This window comes from Urocitellus parryii, chromosome 10 (assembly GCF_045843805.1).
Source record: "Urocitellus parryii isolate mUroPar1 chromosome 10, mUroPar1.hap1, whole genome shotgun sequence".
Lineage (NCBI taxonomy): Eukaryota > Metazoa > Chordata > Mammalia > Rodentia > Sciuridae > Urocitellus > Urocitellus parryii.
The window spans coordinates 134,242,141-134,261,088 of NC_135540.1; the positions used below are offsets into that span (position 1 = coordinate 134,242,141).

The 18,948-nt window shown below is 44.2% G+C and overlaps 1 protein-coding gene and 1 non-coding gene across 13 annotated transcripts in view; both read left to right on the forward strand.

Annotated features, from left to right (window-relative positions):
• The window catches only part of Prom1 (prominin 1), a 129,664-nt gene that overhangs the window by 64,147 nt on the left and 46,569 nt on the right, over positions 1-18,948 (forward strand). For all 12 annotated transcript variants that reach the window (XM_077803087.1, XM_077803086.1, XM_077803078.1 and 9 more), the window contains 7 exons: positions 2,501-2,718; positions 4,457-4,531; positions 6,513-6,576; positions 9,948-10,107; positions 12,642-12,794; positions 16,110-16,233; positions 18,121-18,224. In XM_077803087.1, the coding sequence (XP_077659213.1) occupies positions 2,501-2,718; positions 4,457-4,531; positions 6,513-6,576; positions 9,948-10,107; positions 12,642-12,794; positions 16,110-16,233; positions 18,121-18,224 (898 nt within the window). The remainder of the gene's footprint in view (positions 1-2,500; positions 2,719-4,456; positions 4,532-6,512; positions 6,577-9,947; positions 10,108-12,641; positions 12,795-16,109; positions 16,234-18,120; positions 18,225-18,948) is intronic.
• Positions 10,272-10,376, forward strand: LOC113193491 (U6 spliceosomal RNA). The gene has a single exon (XR_003302154.1). It is a non-coding gene; the product is annotated as a U6 spliceosomal RNA (small nuclear RNA).

An 18,948-nucleotide genomic window follows, 5' to 3' on the forward strand; every position in this document is an offset into this window, starting at 1 on the left:
CTTTTAATATATTTTTTTTAGTTGTAAGTGGACACAATACCTTTAGTTTATTTATACGTGGTGCTGAGGATAGAACCCAGTGTCTCACATGGGCTAGGCGAGCACTCTACCACTGAGCTGCAACCCCAGCCCAGCTCCAATGATTTTTAGCATTTCAAATCACAGTGCTTTCTAGATGAAAGGTGATTAAAACAGATTTTATTTTTCCCTTCAGTGTTTCCTGTATTATTAAAATTCTGCTGTTTTTCAAGCCAATCTAAATAAGTCAATGTTCATTTAGCCTTTGTGGTGCCAGAGCTTCTTAAAACTTGCTTACCAAACTGCTCTAGCTAAGTTTTTGCTAAAAATGCTTTGTAGCCTTATGTGTTTTGTGGACTTTGGAGAGAAAAGAATCATGCAGTTGTTTTGAGTACATCATGTTTAGGCTGCAGGTCAAGAGGAAATGAGCTCTGGACTGGTGAAATGTTTATTAACTAAAATTAAGAATCTGAAATCTTCCCCAGTTACTTCAGATACATAATGCATGGGATCTCAGTAGGCCTGGAATGACTCCCAGAGTTATAGCCCTGGAAATGTTTTATGGGCATAAAAATGCTTTGAAGCTTTTGGAAAATATAAATTTATTACCTCTGAGTCCTTTTGGAAAATATAAATTTATTACCTCTGAGTCCTTCCATAGACATTCTGGGATGTGGGTAATATCCCACATCCCAGAATGTCTATGGACAATGACCACACACACACATATTTCCTGGGCCATCAGTTTGTTTTATCATCTGTCCATCTTTGTTGTTGTTATTTGTTTCTTGCACTAATTTATCTTAAAGTCAAAATGGAAAGGGCCTTGAGAGGTAAACCTCAGAACCTTGAAGCTTGAGGTGTGCAGCATGAAGTGTCTCAGCACGTTTTTGTGCATTCAGGTGTATGTCTCCAGTGCGGGTTCTTTGTTTCTCATTTGCTGTGCTACATATTCACTGAGCCTCTACCACGAGCTGGGTACCAGGCTTCATGCTTTGTTGATAATGCTACCAGGTAGGTGGGAGGAATGAAAAACTGATACCCGGAGTACTCTTTTATGGTCTCATCACTAGTGTAGCCTCCAATCCTGTTAAAATACGATCACCCTGGAATCAAGAGCAAAGATGGAAGCAGACTTTAGAATTATTTTTTCAATCAGGTGAAGTGATAAAATTTGAGACCAGTGATCATGCTGCCTAATTCTGGAAGCCTCTCCAGGTCTCTGGATAAATCCTCAAAGTTCCTCCAAATGAGACCCAGTTAACATGGGTTTTAACTAACCTATCCAAGGCTCAGCCTCACAAACCTGTCAGGACACAGTCTAGAATCACAAGAGACAGCCTAACCAGCTCCCTCATTTACAGATGAGGAAACTAAGGTACCAAGAGATGAAAGAACTTGCCAAAGATGCCATGCAAGATAGAAGTAGAACCAAAAGGAGAACTTGTGCTACTTTTGGAGAGATTCCATGGTACCGTTGTGTGTATGTGTGTGTGTGTGTGTGTGTGTGTGTGTGTGTGTATGTGTCTATGTCGAGTTTTATGTGGTTGCAGGAAGGTACTGCAAGCAGTTTTTAAGGGCTTTCACATTTTCCCTTGCAACACTGCACTGCAGCCTGATGCTCTGCTGTTTTGCAAGCCGCAGAGCAAAGACCTGACCACAAAGACTTACCTGTTTAGACGAAGAGTGACCTCCAGTTTAAATGTCATGACTATTACCACTGTAGCTTTGAGCCACTGTAAAAAACAGTTGTGATTCACATCCACAGTCTCTGGTAGGGGATTCCACCCTCCAGAGGGATCAGGAAAGCCATCATCATTTGGGACTTGCTGGTATAAGTCTGTGTCCTAGGCTGTGGGACTCCCAAAGCAATGCAGACAGACCCACTGCTGTTGAGGAGTTTGGATCTGATTAGTCTTCCCCACAGGTTCCCATGATCAACATGGTGATAGTTTCAATATTTTAATAAGAATAAATTGATTTTAAGGGGTTCCAGAATCTACTTCGGGTCACACAGGTGGTAACAAAGCTCGGATCTATACCCAAATCTGCCTGAATCTAAAACTCTCCTCTCAACTATCTGTAGGTTATTCCAACTCTTTGAATACTTATAACTAAAATGTAAGTGTAATCTGTTTTTATATGGGTTCAAACCACTTGGGATGGATTTGCTTGGACTGACCTCTTCAAGGTTGGGCAGTAATGCTGTTGTTGGCCCAGTAATGGGGCACTGAGGTGTCCCCATCACAGTCCTGTGTCGGTCCTTGGCCCCAGCTTCTTGGTTGAAAGAGACCCCATACCATAGAGCTGAGCTGGTCAGAGGAGCTGGCCGAGCAGCCCAGCAGTACCCTGTGCTTCCTCTCAGACTGCCCCTTGCAGTGGTCTAAGGCCATTTACAAGTTCGTCACAAGTTCCTTTAGGTCCGTCTTATAGATGGAAGGGCCCTGGTGTCTCTGCTCTGAAATGGGCCGTGTTCCCGCAGCAATTAAAGAAACCAAGGTGGCCCTGGAGAACATGAACCAGAATTTTAAGAGCCTGAGGGATGGAAGCCAACAGCTCAGCAACAGCCTGTCTGCTGTGAAACAGAACATGCAGAATTCTCTGCAAGGCCCTGAGTGCCTTCTTCCACAAGTGAGTGACATCTGCAAGAACATTGAGTCGTCTCTGAGCCAGCTGGAGGGCAACCCCGAACTGAGCAAGGTGAGCTGCTGGAGCCTGCCACATCAGGGCCCCGAGCTCCGGTGGGTGGGCATGGCTAAGCACCGGTACACCTGTCAGGGGCACAGTGGCCTCTCATCACCACAGGGGTGTGGCTACAGCAGGAGCAGAGGAATGTAATGAAGCCCCCTTCTGGGCAGTTCTTTACCATTTGGTGAAACACATTCAACTTGAAAAAAATAATAAGGGGAGCAGAACACTTTCCTGTAGAAGTTTAAAATATATATTTAAAACCATATACCTCATGTATTAACCCCCAAATAGAAGGCAATTCATCCATTTTCCCAAAGAGTAGATTCCCTCCCAAAAGGACTTCAGGCAACTTGAATATATAAAGTTCTGGAATGTAGAAAAAAATGGACATGCGTTTCACTGGCATTTAACGTATTAGTTTTATATTACAATTAGTGCTACCACCATCTCCACGGTTCCTGTTCAGATGCTGTCTGTTTTTCTGAAAATTCCCTTCACAGCTATCTTTTCACTTTGCAGCCAAGGGTCCTGGCCAGGGCCACATGTCGTTCTCAGTGTCGTGCCTCTTTCTCCTGGAACCGTTTCTCAGGCTCTCTCTTTTGTGACACTGACGTTTTTTATTTCTTTTTAAATATTTTTCTAGTTGTAAGTGGACACAAAACCTTTATTTTATTTATCTTTATGTGGTGCTAAAGATCACACCCAGGGCCTCACACATGTGAGGTGAGCGCTCTACCGCCGAGCCCTAGCCCCAGCCCTCATTGACATTTTTGAGCAGGCCACCTGTGTGGTGGAGTGGCCATCTGTTCAGGTTTGTCTGGTGATCTCTTGTTACCTGTATTTGCCAAGGACTCATTGTAGAGTGATGCTGGGTCCTCCTTGGCACATAATGTCAAGAGACATGTGACACTTGGCCAAGTGTTGGTAAGAACCAGAGATTTCCGAGGCACCTGCAGTGCTGGACATGAAAAACTTGTTCCAGGCTTCTCAATAATGTCCCCGCTCACTGTATTACTTTTATATTATTTGTTTGATTTTTTTGGTTCCAGGGATCAAACCCAGAGCCTTGCATGTTAATTGGGCTCTTTACTACTGAGCTGCACCCCAGCCCCTGTATGACTTTTTGTTTGTTTTTGGTGGTGCTGGAGATTGAACCCAGGGCCTTGTGCATGCAAAGCAATCACTCTACCAACTGGGCTATATCCCCAGCCCCCTGTATTACTTTTAAAAGTGATTTTTACAATATTGTTCACTGCTGTATTCACTAGAAGGTCACATATATTCTGTCTTGCATTGCTTTGCCTAAGTTTTAGTTGACTGCATCAGGAGTCCTCCAAACATCTAAAAAAACAGTGCTTATCCAGGCTGTGCAGAGTAAAATGAGTTTTCCCAAACTTTCCAAAGAAAGCAAGGTTGAGTGGGTGATGCTTGCCTGTAATCCTAGCTACTTCAGGGAGGGGTGGTGCTGAGGCAGAGGATTGGAAATTCAAGGCCAGCCTCAGCAACTTTAGCGAGACCCTGTTTCAAAATAAAACATTAAAAGGGCCGGGGATTAGCTCAGTGGTAGAACACCACTGGATTCAGTCCCCACATGGATTGGGGTTATTGAGGGGTGGGGGGGAGAGAAAAGTGGAGCGGTTCCCTACAATATCAGTGCTTTGGATCTTGGATACAAGTTAATTCCATTTTTTGTAGGTTAATTTGGGAGTAACCACCTTGCCTTATATTTTGTTGTGTGAATTTTCAGCTCCCATCTATGGACACAGAACTTCAAAATATTAATAATGTTCTCAGAAATGATTTGGATGCCATGGTCCAAAAGGTATGTTGTTGTTGTTGTTGTTTTTTTTTTTTTGGAAAAAATAGATCAATTTTTTTTGGATCACTTTAAAGAATAAACTGAAATGTAAGATGTTAGGAAACAGAAAAAAATTGACATTCTGGAGAGTGACTGACAAGAAGAGGGAGACCTATTTTGTTTTATTCCAATTCAAGAAGTTTTAGTTGAGCGTCTGTTATATGCGAAGCACCCTTCCAAGGCCATTGGAGGTCACCCTGGCCCTGCTTTCCTGGGCTCAGTATCCAATGGGTGCAGGGCCCATATTAATCCTGATATGAAGGCTGCCCTCTGCCCAGGAGTTGGCCACACTGGTTCTCTGCTCCTCCCCGTCTCACACCTGCTTGCCCTCTACCCGGCTCTCTCTTCTTCTTCCCCGTCCTTTGTCTGGCTACTTGGTTTCTAAAGCTTTTTATACCACCTGTTCAGTTGTTTGTTTATCTTGGTACTGGGGATGGATCCCAGGGCCTCGTGCATGCTAAATTCATAGTCTGCCTCAGAACTACATCCCCGTATGTCACCCTCTTAGCAAGAATTTTCCCGGCATCTTGACTAGGTCAACACTTTAAAAATACATTTTTATAGCATGGAAAATATTCTTTAAAGTCCTCCTAGCTATAATTACCCATGACTACCTTTAATGACTCTGTTCCCCCACCAGACTGAGAACCGCACAAAGGCCAGGGCAGCGTTGGTCTGGGATACCATGATTTGTGTGGTGGCTCAACAATTGTGATTTATTCAACCAGTGGATACTGAATATGCAATAAAGATTCTTCATGGACTGGGATTCAGTAGAGTGCCCTGGACCTATAGGAAAGGGGAGAGAAGCTTGTTGACGATGCTGTGTCTTTAAGCATGGCTATAGAGAAACCTCAAGAAGCGATTAATACAGTCTATACTTATCGCCAAGGCGAGTGTCCCCTTAAGTCATTTGACATCATTGATCTTTGCATCCTGGAATCACTTGGCTTGTTATACAGTGGGAATTGAGCCAGGATACCATGATGGTGACATCTACAAGTCCACCTGTGGATGTGAAGAGAGCAGACACACACAAGCCAGGAGCTTAGCTGCCTTTGAGGGAACAGAGGTTGTGGCCCTTCTTCTGGCATCCAACATAGCTAGACTGAATTGGGGATTGACTAGCCCCTAAATCTTATGAACATTAGAAGCATGGCAGTGACCCCTGGCAGATGGCTGACGGCTCCAGCAAGCAGTTAAACACAAACTGAACCCCTCCAGGGAAGGCCCAATGTTGAGAAATTCTTTAGAAATACCATGGCCCTCTCCTGAGTTAGCCCAGAGCCACACAGCTTGGCATGGCTGTTCTTGTTTTAGCCTCACTGCCATTTGTATTCTCTTTAGGCTGCGTTTGGGGACCTCTTCCCCCTCCTCCTATGAGATTAGATCTCTTATTGGATCATTGCACTGTAAAGTACAATTGTTTTCAAAACTTCACGTTATGTCTGTACCAGTGACTGTTCAGCTCACAGTGTCTTAACCTCAGCACTGTCCTTGGGCTGGTGGGGACAGTCCTGTGCATCATAGGGTGTTTATTAGCATTGCTGGCCTGTGCTTGCACAGCACCCACAGCACCCTAAGAAAACATCTCCACTGGTGTGTGTGTGTGTGTGTGTGTGTGTGTTTATGTATATATTGTATATATCCATAATAATTCCTAGAATTGTTGTGGGCAAATAGGGAGATTTTAAAATTAGGGGATACCATATATATATATATATATAAAAATTAATTTGATCTTTGATTTATTCAATTTGAAGAAAACACTCTCTAAAGGGAATTTTTTTAGAGTCCTGATGACCATAATATGCTCATTTTAGCTGTAAGATGAATGTTACATTTTTGTTTTAATTCTGTACTCCATAATAAGCAGAAAAATGAACACCGGTCAACTGGTTTTCAGCTCACCTTGTACATCAATTAACTTTGAAATATTTTTTAGGGCTACCAATCCTTCAATGACATTCCTAAGAGGGTGCAAGTCCAAACCACGAACATCGTAGCAGGTGAGGTCATCTTCTGAGGTCATTCGGTACCTCTCTTTGTTAAGAACTGTACGGTTGGTCAGCTCAAAGAACTATGTGGTTGTGAATTGTATTGTTCTTTTCTAATTAAAAAAAAAAAAAAAAAAAAGGTCTCTCGCTAAAACCCTGACAACTAGGTGAAGATCAAAGCCCTTGGATTATGTCATCTTCCGTCAGTGACGCAGATTTGAACAACAGCAACAAAATGTTTCCAAGCAACACAGTTCTGGTCACTAGCCACCAGGTGCTGGGGCTGACAGCTGCACTGGGCTGGTGAGTCCCCATCACGGCTCTCACAGGCCTGAGGGCAGCTGTGTTTTGGAAGGTCACATTCTGACTAATTTCCCAGAGAAAGGGGACCCTGTACATTATTTTATTTTCTAAATGGATTTTAAAATGAACTTCTAAAATTAATTAATTAGATTATGTTTAGGAAGACTGTCAGGACTTATTTTGTCTTTTTGGGAGGTTTTTTTTTTTTTTTTTTTTTCTGTTCATGATGCTGATATAATGGTATGTTAGGCTCCTAAGGTTGTTTACAGACTTGGAGAGACAGAACCTGTGTGAGAGATTCTCAGGTGTTAAATGACTGAATCCTGCCTGTTCAGGACATGGTATTTTGGGGATGTTGGTGGTGACAGAATGCAATATAAGCATTTTTTGTGTGTGTGCTGGGATGGGAATAAACTTATGGTTATTTGCTTAGAGAAGAACTTTCTGCATCTATGCAAGACCATTTTCTTTCTCTCTCCTTTTAACCATTCTTTGTATCTGTTACCAAGTGGTTTAAAATATTTTGTTAGTATAATTTCACTTTGTTTTTCCTTGTAGTGTTCTTTCAGCTCATTAAGAGTTTGGGTAAAAAGCATTTTTCCTTTTTTTTTTTTAACTTGTAGATGGACACAATACCTTTATTTATTTATTTTCATGTGTTGCTGAGGATGGAACCCAGTGCCTTACACATGTGAGGCAAGAGCTCTACCACCGAGCCACAAACCCAGCCCTGGATAAAGAGCATTTTATCTCATTACAGCTTTAGATGTCTTGTGGGCTTCTTTTGGGGTGATGGAGCCATGAAGAGGTTGCAGACAGAGCTCAGGCGCTGCTGGGACTCCGTTTGGGACTGATGGCGTGCTGTTTGTCTGCAGCCCCCTGCTTATTAACCTGTATTTAATTCTTGTTTCTCCTCTCTGGGCCTCTTATGCCCGTGTGTTCAGTCTTCCCCTGTGAGTCTGAGAGAGGCTGGAGCACTCGGTGTCATTGCCTGGACACACACCAGCATTTCCCAGGGCCAGGCAAGGGCCACGGTGTCCTCCTGGAGATCTAGTATTTATTTTTGTGTCCTTAGTTCCATGTCCTGCCCCTTTGGGCCTGGCCTGAAGTGCCCACTGCATGCAAGGCTGTGCCAGGTGCTGGGGCTGTGAGAAGTCTAAGGCATGGCCCTGCCTGTCCTTTAGCCAGCCATGCGTACAGATGCCATTGATCAGAGCTGGGTGACCTGGCCACAGATGAGCAAGGGAGCCAGGTGGGTAAGGGGTAATGGCCAACTTCCTGGAAAAAGCAGCGTCCAGACTGAGTCTGGAAGGAGGTCTTTGCTGAGAGAGGGCACCTGCCACACACGGAGTCACCACAGCTGACAAGGCTGGGGACTGTGAGAACAAGACAGGCCAAGAAGCAGACAGGGCCCCCAGGAGCTGTGCGTATCAGATGGGGTCCATGTGTCATGTTTTCCGAAACCCCAGTGTTAGGGAAGAGGCCTACAGATTCTTCTGATCCAGAGCCTCCGGTATTTTGACACATGAGCCATTTGGAGGAAGCTGTGAGCCACCATGAAACAACTCTCCTCCTTGTGAGCCACCTCCAAGCACCCGGTCTGCGGTTGCTCTTGTCTGTACCTTTGGTTTCTGGATTTAAAGTTTTCCACCACTTTTTACGCAATTGTGTTTTAGACTAACCCGCCACCTTCACCACTCAGCTACTGCTCGCCAAGAACCCTGGTGTCACCTTTGGGAACTGCTCATCCTGTCTCCACTGCCACAGAGAGACTTCCCTGTCTTTCAGGATCAGTGGGCTCTTAATTGATTAGTGCGTCTTATTCCTAGTACATCTGTGGCAAGAATCGATGTGGGGCCGGGGGCTTAGCTCAGTGGTAGAGCAGGCACAAGCCATGGGGTCAATTCCCAGCCTTGAAAAAAAAATTAAAAAGCCACCAAGAATCAGTGTGGTCAGGGCCATCCTCAGCACTGCCAGCTCAGGGGACTCACTGGGGCCCAGGCGGTCCTGATGGGCAGATCTTTCCAGAGCCCCATGGTTCTGAGAAATGAGACCAATGATAATGTAAACTGACCACTGGGAAGTACCTTGCTTTCTGCATGTAGGGGCACAGATGTCCTTCTTTAACACGTCCCAAACTATAGGAGTCAAGTAAAATTGTAACAAATATATCACCTAGGGTCACTTGTTCAAAAAAAGGATCCTAGAGAATTACTGTGTTTCTGGATGCCATTTCTTAGGCTGAGAAGTTAGTGTTTTTCCCTCAAAAAAAAAAAAAAAACATATAATAGGGCTTCAGTCTTAGATACACCATGCTTTTAACCTCATTACCAGCATATTCTTAAAAAGAGACCTATGGCTCACCTTAACCTCAGTGAGCCTCAGGGCAGTTTTATTAAAATGGGGGTTTAGAATACCTGCCTCAGTGGAATAACCAAATTGATATTTACAAAAGTGCATGGAACGTGGTGGCCATACCCTGTATATGATTTACCTGATTTTTTTTGTGTGTGTGTGTGGTAACAGGGAATGAACTCAGGACACTGAGCCACATCCCTAGCCCTTTTTGTATTTTATTTAGAGACAAGACCTTGCAAAGTTGCTAAAGCTGGCTCTGAACTCGTGATCCTCCTGCCTCAACCTCCTGAGCTGCTAGGATTACAGGCCAGCGCCACTGCACCGGGCTATGATTTGTTTTTTTGTTGGTTTGTTTATTTTTAGCAAGGTAATGGAAGGAAAAAAAAACCGTGTGGCTTGACTTCATTGATGGCTTATTGATGTCCCCACCCACAGCCACTGTTTTGTGAAGTCATTGCCTTTCTTTTTATTTATTTATTTATTATTAGTTGTTCAAAACATTACAAAGCTCTTGGCATATCATATTTCATACATTTGATTCAAGTGGATTATGAACTCCCATTTCAATGGCTGTTTGCTCTTGTAGAATCCTATCTTATTACAAACCAGTTCATAACATAGGAAAAACTGAAAGTGGCTTGAGCTTTTCTCTTTGGTTCCCGAACAACATTTCTGTGTTTCCCACATTTGAAAATGCATAACCAACGTTGCTTTGATTTCAGAAATCAAAAAGCTCTTAAATACCGTGGGTTCCAAAGTCAAGGATGCAACCAAAGATATTCCTATTCAGAAGTCCTTGTCAGAGTTCAATAGTCATATGGATGAGATTGAAAAAGAAATCAAACAGAAGTTGCATCGGGCAGAAGAAGTTGACTCCTACTGGTGAGTGCCTGCTTGGACTGGTGAACCAGGAGCATGCAACTGGGTGTGCAGTGCCGAAAAAAATCTCCTGTTAGCTCCAGGAAAACCTTAGGAAAGCAAGTCCTACTGAGAAGCCAGGACCTGATATGGGTGAACCCTAGTTTATGTTCAGTCAGAAGGTTGAAGTGCTCACTTAGCACATAGACCCAAACTGAAACAATACAGAGAAGATCAGCATGGCCCATGACTCATAGGGTGGCATGCAAATTCAGGATGACTCCATATTTTTTTTTTTTTTTAAGTTTCAGACCGGAAGTTCTTGAGTCAAATATTTAATGATTTTCAGTTTTGATATCATGAGTGGCTTCTAGAATCTTTCTTATAATTAGTAAGCCAGGCATGTGGTGGGAGTTTAAAACAATAAGTAATCAAGGACATTTGGAAGGTCTTCTTTTCTGATGAGGTAAAGGTATCGAGGTTGGTTCTACCAGAAGAGTGTGGTCTTAAGAGACTGTGCTTGAAACCAGTAACTAAACTCTCCAAGCCCAGGTGAGCCGTGGCTGCACCTGTGTTTGTTTACAAGGTGCAGCTGGAGGGATGTGGTCCTGGGGAGGATGGGTAGCCATGCGGGAGAGGGGAAGGGCTCAGGGGCTTGTGGAATTTAGCAGATCCTCTGAGATGTCCAATGCACTTTCTCCTCAGCCTCGTGTCCCTTGGTAGTCCACAGTGCCAAAGCCCATGGAGAGTCCAGAGCCTGCTTCTTACTCTGCAGGCTATTTTTTTGTGCAAGAGAACAAGATAAATAATAAAATGATAACCAAGATGGTGCTCGAATTTCAGGGTTAGGGTTTCAGTGTGCCCGCCCTGTGCTTTACACAGCACATCTCATTCAGCACTCAGAGTCCCCTGCTTGTGCTCCATGGATGACCCTGCTTTGGGGACAAGGAAGTTGGGGCTCAGGGAAGTGAAGTGACTCAGCTAAGGCCAGCTGGAATACGCATGGCAGAGGTGGCCTTTCAGACCCTGTGTAGTTGTGCTATTGGTCGTGACCCAGGATGAATGACTTCCTGGGACACTGGCTGTGTCTTCATTGTGGGTCATTCCACAGCTATCAGGACACAAGACAGAGCCTTTCTCAATGATCTTGAAAACTCATTAGCCATCACAGTTTCACAGGTGGGAGAGAGGACAGCAGTTACCTGTCTATCTGCTTCTCTCTTCCTCTTCTTCCCGCCTGATCATAAGCTTATTTCTTTTTCTTTTTCTTTTTTTTTACAGAGAGAGAGAGAAAGAGATTTTAATATTCATTTTTTAGTTTTTTAATGGACACAACATCTTTATTTTATTTTATGTGGTGCTGAGGATCAAACCCAGCACCCCACGCATGCCAGGCGAGCGCGCTACCGCTTGAGCCACATCCCCAGCCCCATAAGCTTATTTTTAAAAAGAAATTTAACCAAATGAATGATTTAGTAACTCCAAAAGTTTTCTGAGGCCAAGGTCCCTGACGTCTTTAATTTTGTGTCCTGAATATCTGGAACAAAACCTCCCCAGAATGGCTGCTGGTAGCTCTCATTATAATTAGCAAAACTGCTCTTAATTGAATGAAAAGCTTTAGTGGCAACTTTTGTCAAGAGGCAGTAAGCAGAAGCAAATTCTTTGTTTGTTGGTTTCTGAAGTGTTGGGAAGGAGATGTACCCTTGAATGCCCCTTAGCTGCTGGGAAAGGGTGGTGTACATTTGGATAATGCCAGGAAGACTTAATTGAGGATCCATTATCCTAAAATGTCTCCAAAATTGAGATTTCCATTTTGAAGGTGTTTGATTTAGGATGCTCATAAAATTTTAAATGTTCCATGCATCCACCACACAGAGTATTTCTGGTTCAGTAAGGAATACAATGCCCTAGAACATTACTGTGATCCCAAGATACTTTTGGAGAAAGTCCAGTGGGAAAGAGTCTGGTATTTCTTTATTAGTATTCTAATCATGATCTATCCACGGTAGTAGGTACTTCCACATCAGGAACCCAGGAAGAACTTGAAATTCGTCTTAAGCCATAAGACTTTGATGCTAGAGATTCAACTCAGGCATTTTACCACTGAGCAACACCCCCAGTTCTATTTATTTATTTAGAGACATTCTCACTCAATTTAGTGAGATCACCTCAAATGTGTGATCCTCCTGCCTGGGCTTCCTCAGTGGCCTGGATCACAGACCTGTGCCACTGTGCCCAGCTTACTGGGTGTTCTTACCAGTAGTCTTGGAGTAGCGCAGGCTGCCCTGCAATGAGCACCAAGGAAAACCGTTGGAAATAAATTCTAAAGAAGGAAACAAACAGAGCCATTGAGAGAGCATTTCAAAGCTAAGGTAAAAGCATCTCACTTGGGCCAGTCCTATCTCAGCATCCCACTGTCTCACCCTCTGAGGGATCCCCAGGACTCTGATGTCAAGATTGCTGGAAATCCCTGGAGGCCTGTGGCCTTGGTCAGCAGCTCCTAGGGTGGGATGCCCTCCCTTGCCCTACTCACAATGACCCTGTGCTTGCCTTACCAGGTGGCTGTGTAGCCTGATCTCCTGCTTTCTGCTGTTACTCATCGTGATTTTTTTTTACCTGGGCTTGCTGTGTGGCGTCTACGGCTATGACAAGCACGCTACCCCAACCACCAGAGGCTTCGTATCCAACACGGGAGGCATCTTCCTCATGGTGTGAGTGTTGGCTTCTCTTGGCACCTGGGTGTGGAAACGTGGGGAGGAGAGCAGGGGCTGTCTGTGGCATTACACCAGACTTGTGCCCTCGGGGCCACACACTCTGGGTTTCAGTGGAGCAGGCGTCTTGGGGTGATGGTTCTGTCAGATTTGGGTGCGTCCATCAGGTAAAAGAAAGCTTCATGGGTTCCACTTTGATTGAGCAGCTTAAAAGAGCTGTTTACAAATGGTGAGCTGCCTTTAAAAGCCACTCTCATGGAGGTCACTTCCAAGTTCACTTTCTTGACTTCTCACTGTTTCTCACTGTGTTCATTCATTCATCCATTCACTCTCCAGCAACTGGGAGGACCTCCCGTCAGACACCGTGCCATGTGGCTAGGACTGCTGCCAGCTTGCCACTCAAGGAACTTGAGTTTAGTAGGGTGTGCCAGCCCCTTGGGGATTTACATAGATAGCCTAAATTAGGGACAGGAACAGAAGTGGTGAGCCCCTGGCACTGCTTCAGAGGCCTTCAGATCTAGGTTCCTGCATTTGGGAACCTTTACTCCAGCAGACAGCAGCAAAGCAGAGTGGGCAGGAGCCAGCAGGTGTGCCTGGAGTTAGAGCCAGGAGTGCCAACCAGGGGGATGCAGGTGTAGTGGCTCTGTGTGCCCCGCAGAGAAGCCATGTGAGCTCCCAGTGTGCGTCTCTGTTCTGATGAGCTCCACCGAGGGTGAGTGGCAGGCTGAGGATGGGGTGGGGGTAAGGTAAAGCCTTGAAACAACCCTTTGTGGAATAGCCTCATGCTCCCGTCTATCTCCTCAAGCCACTAGTATGGGAGTGGCAAGGGCTGGAGAGCAGGGGGCACGCCACCATCTGCTGTGTCAAACATGGGATCACTATAAAATTAATATAAGATTAATTCTTATAAAATTAATTCTTCAGAGCTTTCCCTCAAATGGGCGCCAGTGTAGCACAAGCCCTTACTAACATTAATGTGGCACAGGGATCCTAAAAACATCCTCAAAGCTAATGGTCTGGGACTGCTAAGGCCAGAAGAAGAACTGCACACACACCCAGATTTAAGAAATCACGCTCCAATGCAAGTACCTCCGAACTGGGAATGAAAAAAATCAAAAATTAAGCCAGCACGGAAAAAAAAAGATATTTGTCTTGCCTTTTTGGTCAAATATACACAGACACAGGTAGGAAACCAGTTAAGCATTGCAAGTCGAATAATGCGGGCGTTCGGCAGTGGTCAGGGTTTTTGGAGGCGAGGTTTCCTTTCCACCTTCTTAACTGCTTGAAAGGGGAGTAGTACCTCGCTCTAAACAGACACATTCATAAGTTCTGTTCACAGTTTTTTGGGATCAACACAAAATCTGACATCTACTTTCAAAGAAAAGGAACAGGGAAGTCACCAACAGACTGGTGGAGGTTACAGGCGCCTTCAGTTGAGATGGAATTCTTCTGCAGATTAAGGGATTTCTAAGGAGACAGAGCTCTGTGGAAACCTGAGGGTTGTGGAAAGGAAGAAGGCAGGTGACAGGACAGATTACCTGCCCAGAGGCAGGATGGCTGCGATTGCTTCACTGTTGATCCCGCACCCCCCCCCCCCCACGGCAGGCTTTGCTGTGCTGGGCAGAAGTCTCCACTCCTTGAGACATCTGGTAAGCAGCTGGATAGATGCAAAGGGGAGCGGGGAATGGCGCAAGCCTAGTCCGACTCATCAGACTGACCCCCAGGTGAAGTTTTTTCTTTCCAGCTGTCGACTCCCTGGTAGAAATCAGGAGACTCGTGTTTAGTTCTGCTGCAACCCCGTCCCCACCTGCTCTTTAAAAACAATGACACTGTCCTGTCAAGAGCATGCAAGAATTCCCATCTCCCAAAAAGATTCTGGTGAGAGACTGGAGGAGTCTTCCTTACACCTGGCTCTGCCTGGGTCCTGCCTGCCGAGGGTCCCCAGAGCATTTAGGGGTGGAGCAGGATGCCGCGGGGAACATGTTTTGTGCTGCAGCGATGGAGAGGGTTCCCAGAGACAAGGGAACCTGACATATGCAGTGACAATCTCCTGCACTGAAGCTCATGATAAAACTTTGAAAACCATGTCCCCCTCACTTAGACTTATGGGCAACCACAAGCGTAAGGAAGGGGCACATCTGTGTGGCTGGTGGCAGTGGGAAGACCAAAATGCCCTTTGCCCAGTAATTCTTATTTCAGAGAACCTCTGGCAAGGAAGTAGACCAAACTAGGAAAGAAGCATCCTAGGCAGGGGTGTGTTTTTGTGGTTCGATGTATAATAATGAGGCACTGGAGATAGTATGTTTCAAGAGATCCCCAGCCAGGTGTGATGACGCACACCTGTAATCCTAGTGGAGGATCATGAGTTCAAAGCCAGCCTCAGCAACTTAGCAAGACCCTGTCTCAAAAATAAACTAATAAATAAAAAGGGCTGGGGATGTGGCTCAGTAGTTTAGTGCCCCTGGATTTCAATCCCTGGTAATAAATAAATAAATAAGGTTTTCATTTTGCAGGAGAGCAATCGGTGGCAGCTTCTCTCTTCCCAGATACATGTTTCTCTCTAAGCTGCTGACTCCTGAGGTGTTCTGTAGCCAGAAGTCTGCGCTGCACACTCGTGTTGAACTCCTACCTGACATCTTCACTGCCACAGGACACATCACTGACATCTTTCTCACCTTCTCTCCCTGTAGGGTGCCTCAGTGTTCCCTGCCACCACCCTGGGGCCCCTCCCCACCTTTATCCTTTCTGGCTGCCTCTGGACTCCTGCATCCCTTTCATCACTGGTTTCTCTCCATCAGCAGTGTCCCATCTGGGCTGAGGCCTGTCTAACCCATCCTTCTCCCTGCACCAAGACTGCTCTCCTTACTAGAGAAACCAGGCTGTGTTCTTCCCAGGCCCCATTCCGTTCACCCCTCCCTGCCTCTGGAGCTGCTGTGGACGCCATTCTCCACTTTTCCTGTGGATGCAGAGTTATGTTGGTCCCTTTCAGACTCTCAAGGAGACACTTCCTGCTTAGAATCTCTCACCCTACTGTATCCTTTGAAGAAAGGATTGGTTCTCAACTGACTCCAGAACCCAGCTCTAGCCCATAATGCTAGACAGCATTCTGGTCTGCTATGGTCTGCCAAGGACAGAAAGACCACAGTGCTGATCCCTTCCCTCCTCACCCCCAGGCTGGCTGATCTGGTCAACCTGCACAATGCAGAGGAACAGGTCCACTTTGTACACTGACCAGGTAGGAAGCACTGCTAGGTCATACAGACTAAATCTTTGCAGAATTTCTGACTTTATCTGTGTTTTTGTTTTTTTTCCCAGTGGAGTTGGATTCTGTTTCCTCTTTTGCTGGATAGTGATGATCCTTGTGGTTCTTTCTTTTGTTCCTGGTGTGAATATGGAAAAACTGATCTGTGAACCTTATGCAAATGGGAAGATATTCCAGGTAAATATGCTTTTCTACTCATTGTGGGAGGACTTGAATGGACACTTGGGTTTCTCCATGTCCTGTGGGTTACTTGAAGAGCAGTGGTCATGGTTTTGGTAGCGACTGTATCTCGCCACCAAAATCATGAGGAGTTTGCTCTTTTTTCTGGGGGTGGCAGTCGTGAGTACCGAGGATTGAACTCAGGGGCACTCAACCACTAAGCTACATCCCCAGCCCTATTTATTATTTTATTTAGAGACGGGATCTCACTGAGTTTCTTAGAGCCTCACTGTTGCTGAGGCTGGCTTTGAACTTGCAATCCTCCTCCTGGACCTCCTGAGCTGCTGGGATTACAGGCGCATGCCGCTGCACCCTGCTGAGTAGTTTGCTTTTAATTCAACAAGTTGATTCTCTTTGCAAGTCCAAAAAGCACACACCCGTACACACACAGAAAGATACATACGTAGTAATATAATAGTATTCTCATTTTCTGATTGTAAATGAAGTCAGTTTCAGGAATTAAGACTTGCACATCGATGTGGATTGTAGTATTTTGAGAGAGTAAAATTCTTCTTAGCAGTAGTTTCCAAAGGAGGCTGGGACCATCAGGAGATAAACTCCAAGGTTCCTCCCTTACCTTTCTTGAGGTTTGTGACATGGTAGATTTTCCCAAGTGACAAAGATATCCAGCCACGTGGTTCATGGCCTTAAATTCAAAGTGAAAGAGATGAATAAGATACACCCCATGGCAGAGGGTCGTCCCAGGTGGATATATGATGGGCAGTCAGGAATGGAATTCAACTTTCACTTTTTCTAAGACCAGCTTCCCCTGACTCTGGGATGCAGATGGCAATTTTGTCTGGCTTCTAACTTAGACTTCCCAGTGTTTTTCTCCAGACTGATTTTTTTTTTTTTAAAGTATGGGCCAATTCTGATTTTTAAAATACAATTTTATTTCCTTCTTTAATTGCATGTCTATTTTTCATCTCAAATCAGGTGAGATGAAATCAGTAAGTGACTACAAAGGCAGCCACTTGTCATTGGTGTTTTGGCAGTTCAGTTAGTCAAGAGAAGTTAAATTGAGTTGATTGATGATCACATTATCTCCATTTGGCTTCTTAATAAAAAATAACAAGACATCAAACCAGGATTTATTATCTCCTGCGTAGTGTTGAATCCTTTAGCATAATTCTTTAAAATTAGAGGATATTTTAAAATAATTTATTCAGATTGAGCATCCCCAATCTAAAACTCCAAAATCCAAAATTTTCCAAAATTTGACAAGGGGAAAATTTTACACCATGAAACTTTTCATGTACAAAGTCATTGAACATATTGTAAAAATTATTCTCAGACTCTGTGTACAAGGAGTATGTAAAATAAGTGAATTCTGTGTTTAGACTTGTGTTCCATCCCCATTTTGTGCACGCAGATATTCCAAAGTCAAAAAACAATCTGAAACTGAAACCATTTCTGGTCCCAAACATTTCAGGTAAGGGATCCTCTTACCCTGCTCTTACCAGGCAAATACCTGGCCATGCACATAAATATATGTAGTCAGAAGGCTGTGAGTCTTCATTTACTGTGTCCAGAGGGAAGTTGTGAAGAAGCTGTGTCCCCGCTTTATGACTTTATATTGGCTAGTTACAATCAAATGGTCTATTTTACTCTCATTTCTAATGTGTTTACTAAATAAAGTTGAGTTCTCAAAAAAAGTAATTTTCATAATTTTTATCAAGGCTGTGGTCGATTGATTTATTCCAGTTACACTATTATTTTCTAGTTTCAGGCTGGAGATTAAAGAGAAATATTGTGATATAAAAAAAATCTTTAAAATAATTTAGAGAATATTCATTTTGATATTTGTATGCATGTTAATATAAAAAAATTTAACACTTTTTCTAGATTTTGGACACCCCCTACTTACTAAACAAGGAATGGAAATACTACATCTCTGGCATGGTTCTTAAAAAACCAGATATTGAGCTCACTTTTGAACAAATTTACAGGTACCAATAATTGCATTGTATGTTTTGCTATTTAAATTTTTTTTTTCAGGTAAGAATTTTGCTTTCAATCTGTTTCTTTTTACCTTACTCATAAGGCTTTTCAGTTTCAGAGCTAAGCTGTCCTCTAGACTTAGCAAAGAGATTGTAGAAATGAGGCCCCTGAAAGCCTTTGAAACCTGGAGATGATGATGCCTAAGGCCCTTATCTCCAGGTATCTTTGGGGTTCCCTGGATAAGGTGACCCTATGTTGCATTAACAGGAACCTGTGAGAATCAGTGAATGTGTCCAAATCACAGCTGTGATAATAACAATGCAAGACTGGGTGCGGTTGAGAGGCTAAGGCAGGAGGATCATGAGTTCAAAGCCAGCCTCAGCAAAAAGCAAGGCACTAAGCAACTCAGTGAGACTACTCTGTCTCTAAAAAAAAAAAAAAATAGAAAAAATGGCTGGGGGTGTGGCTCAGTGGTCAAGGGCCCCTGAGTTCAATCCCTGGTACCAAAATAATAATAATAATAATAACAACAACAACAACAATGCAGGTACAGGGCTGGTCCTGCAGTGAGGCCACCTAGGCTCCCATTCTTTCTCTGCAGCTGGGGGCCCTGTGACCTTGAGCAATTCTACTTCCTCTCCATTCAATAGGGATCATGACAACAGAAATCTCACCTTGGGTCTTTTGGGGTCCAGTGAAATACATGAAATTAGAACAGTACCTGACATGACA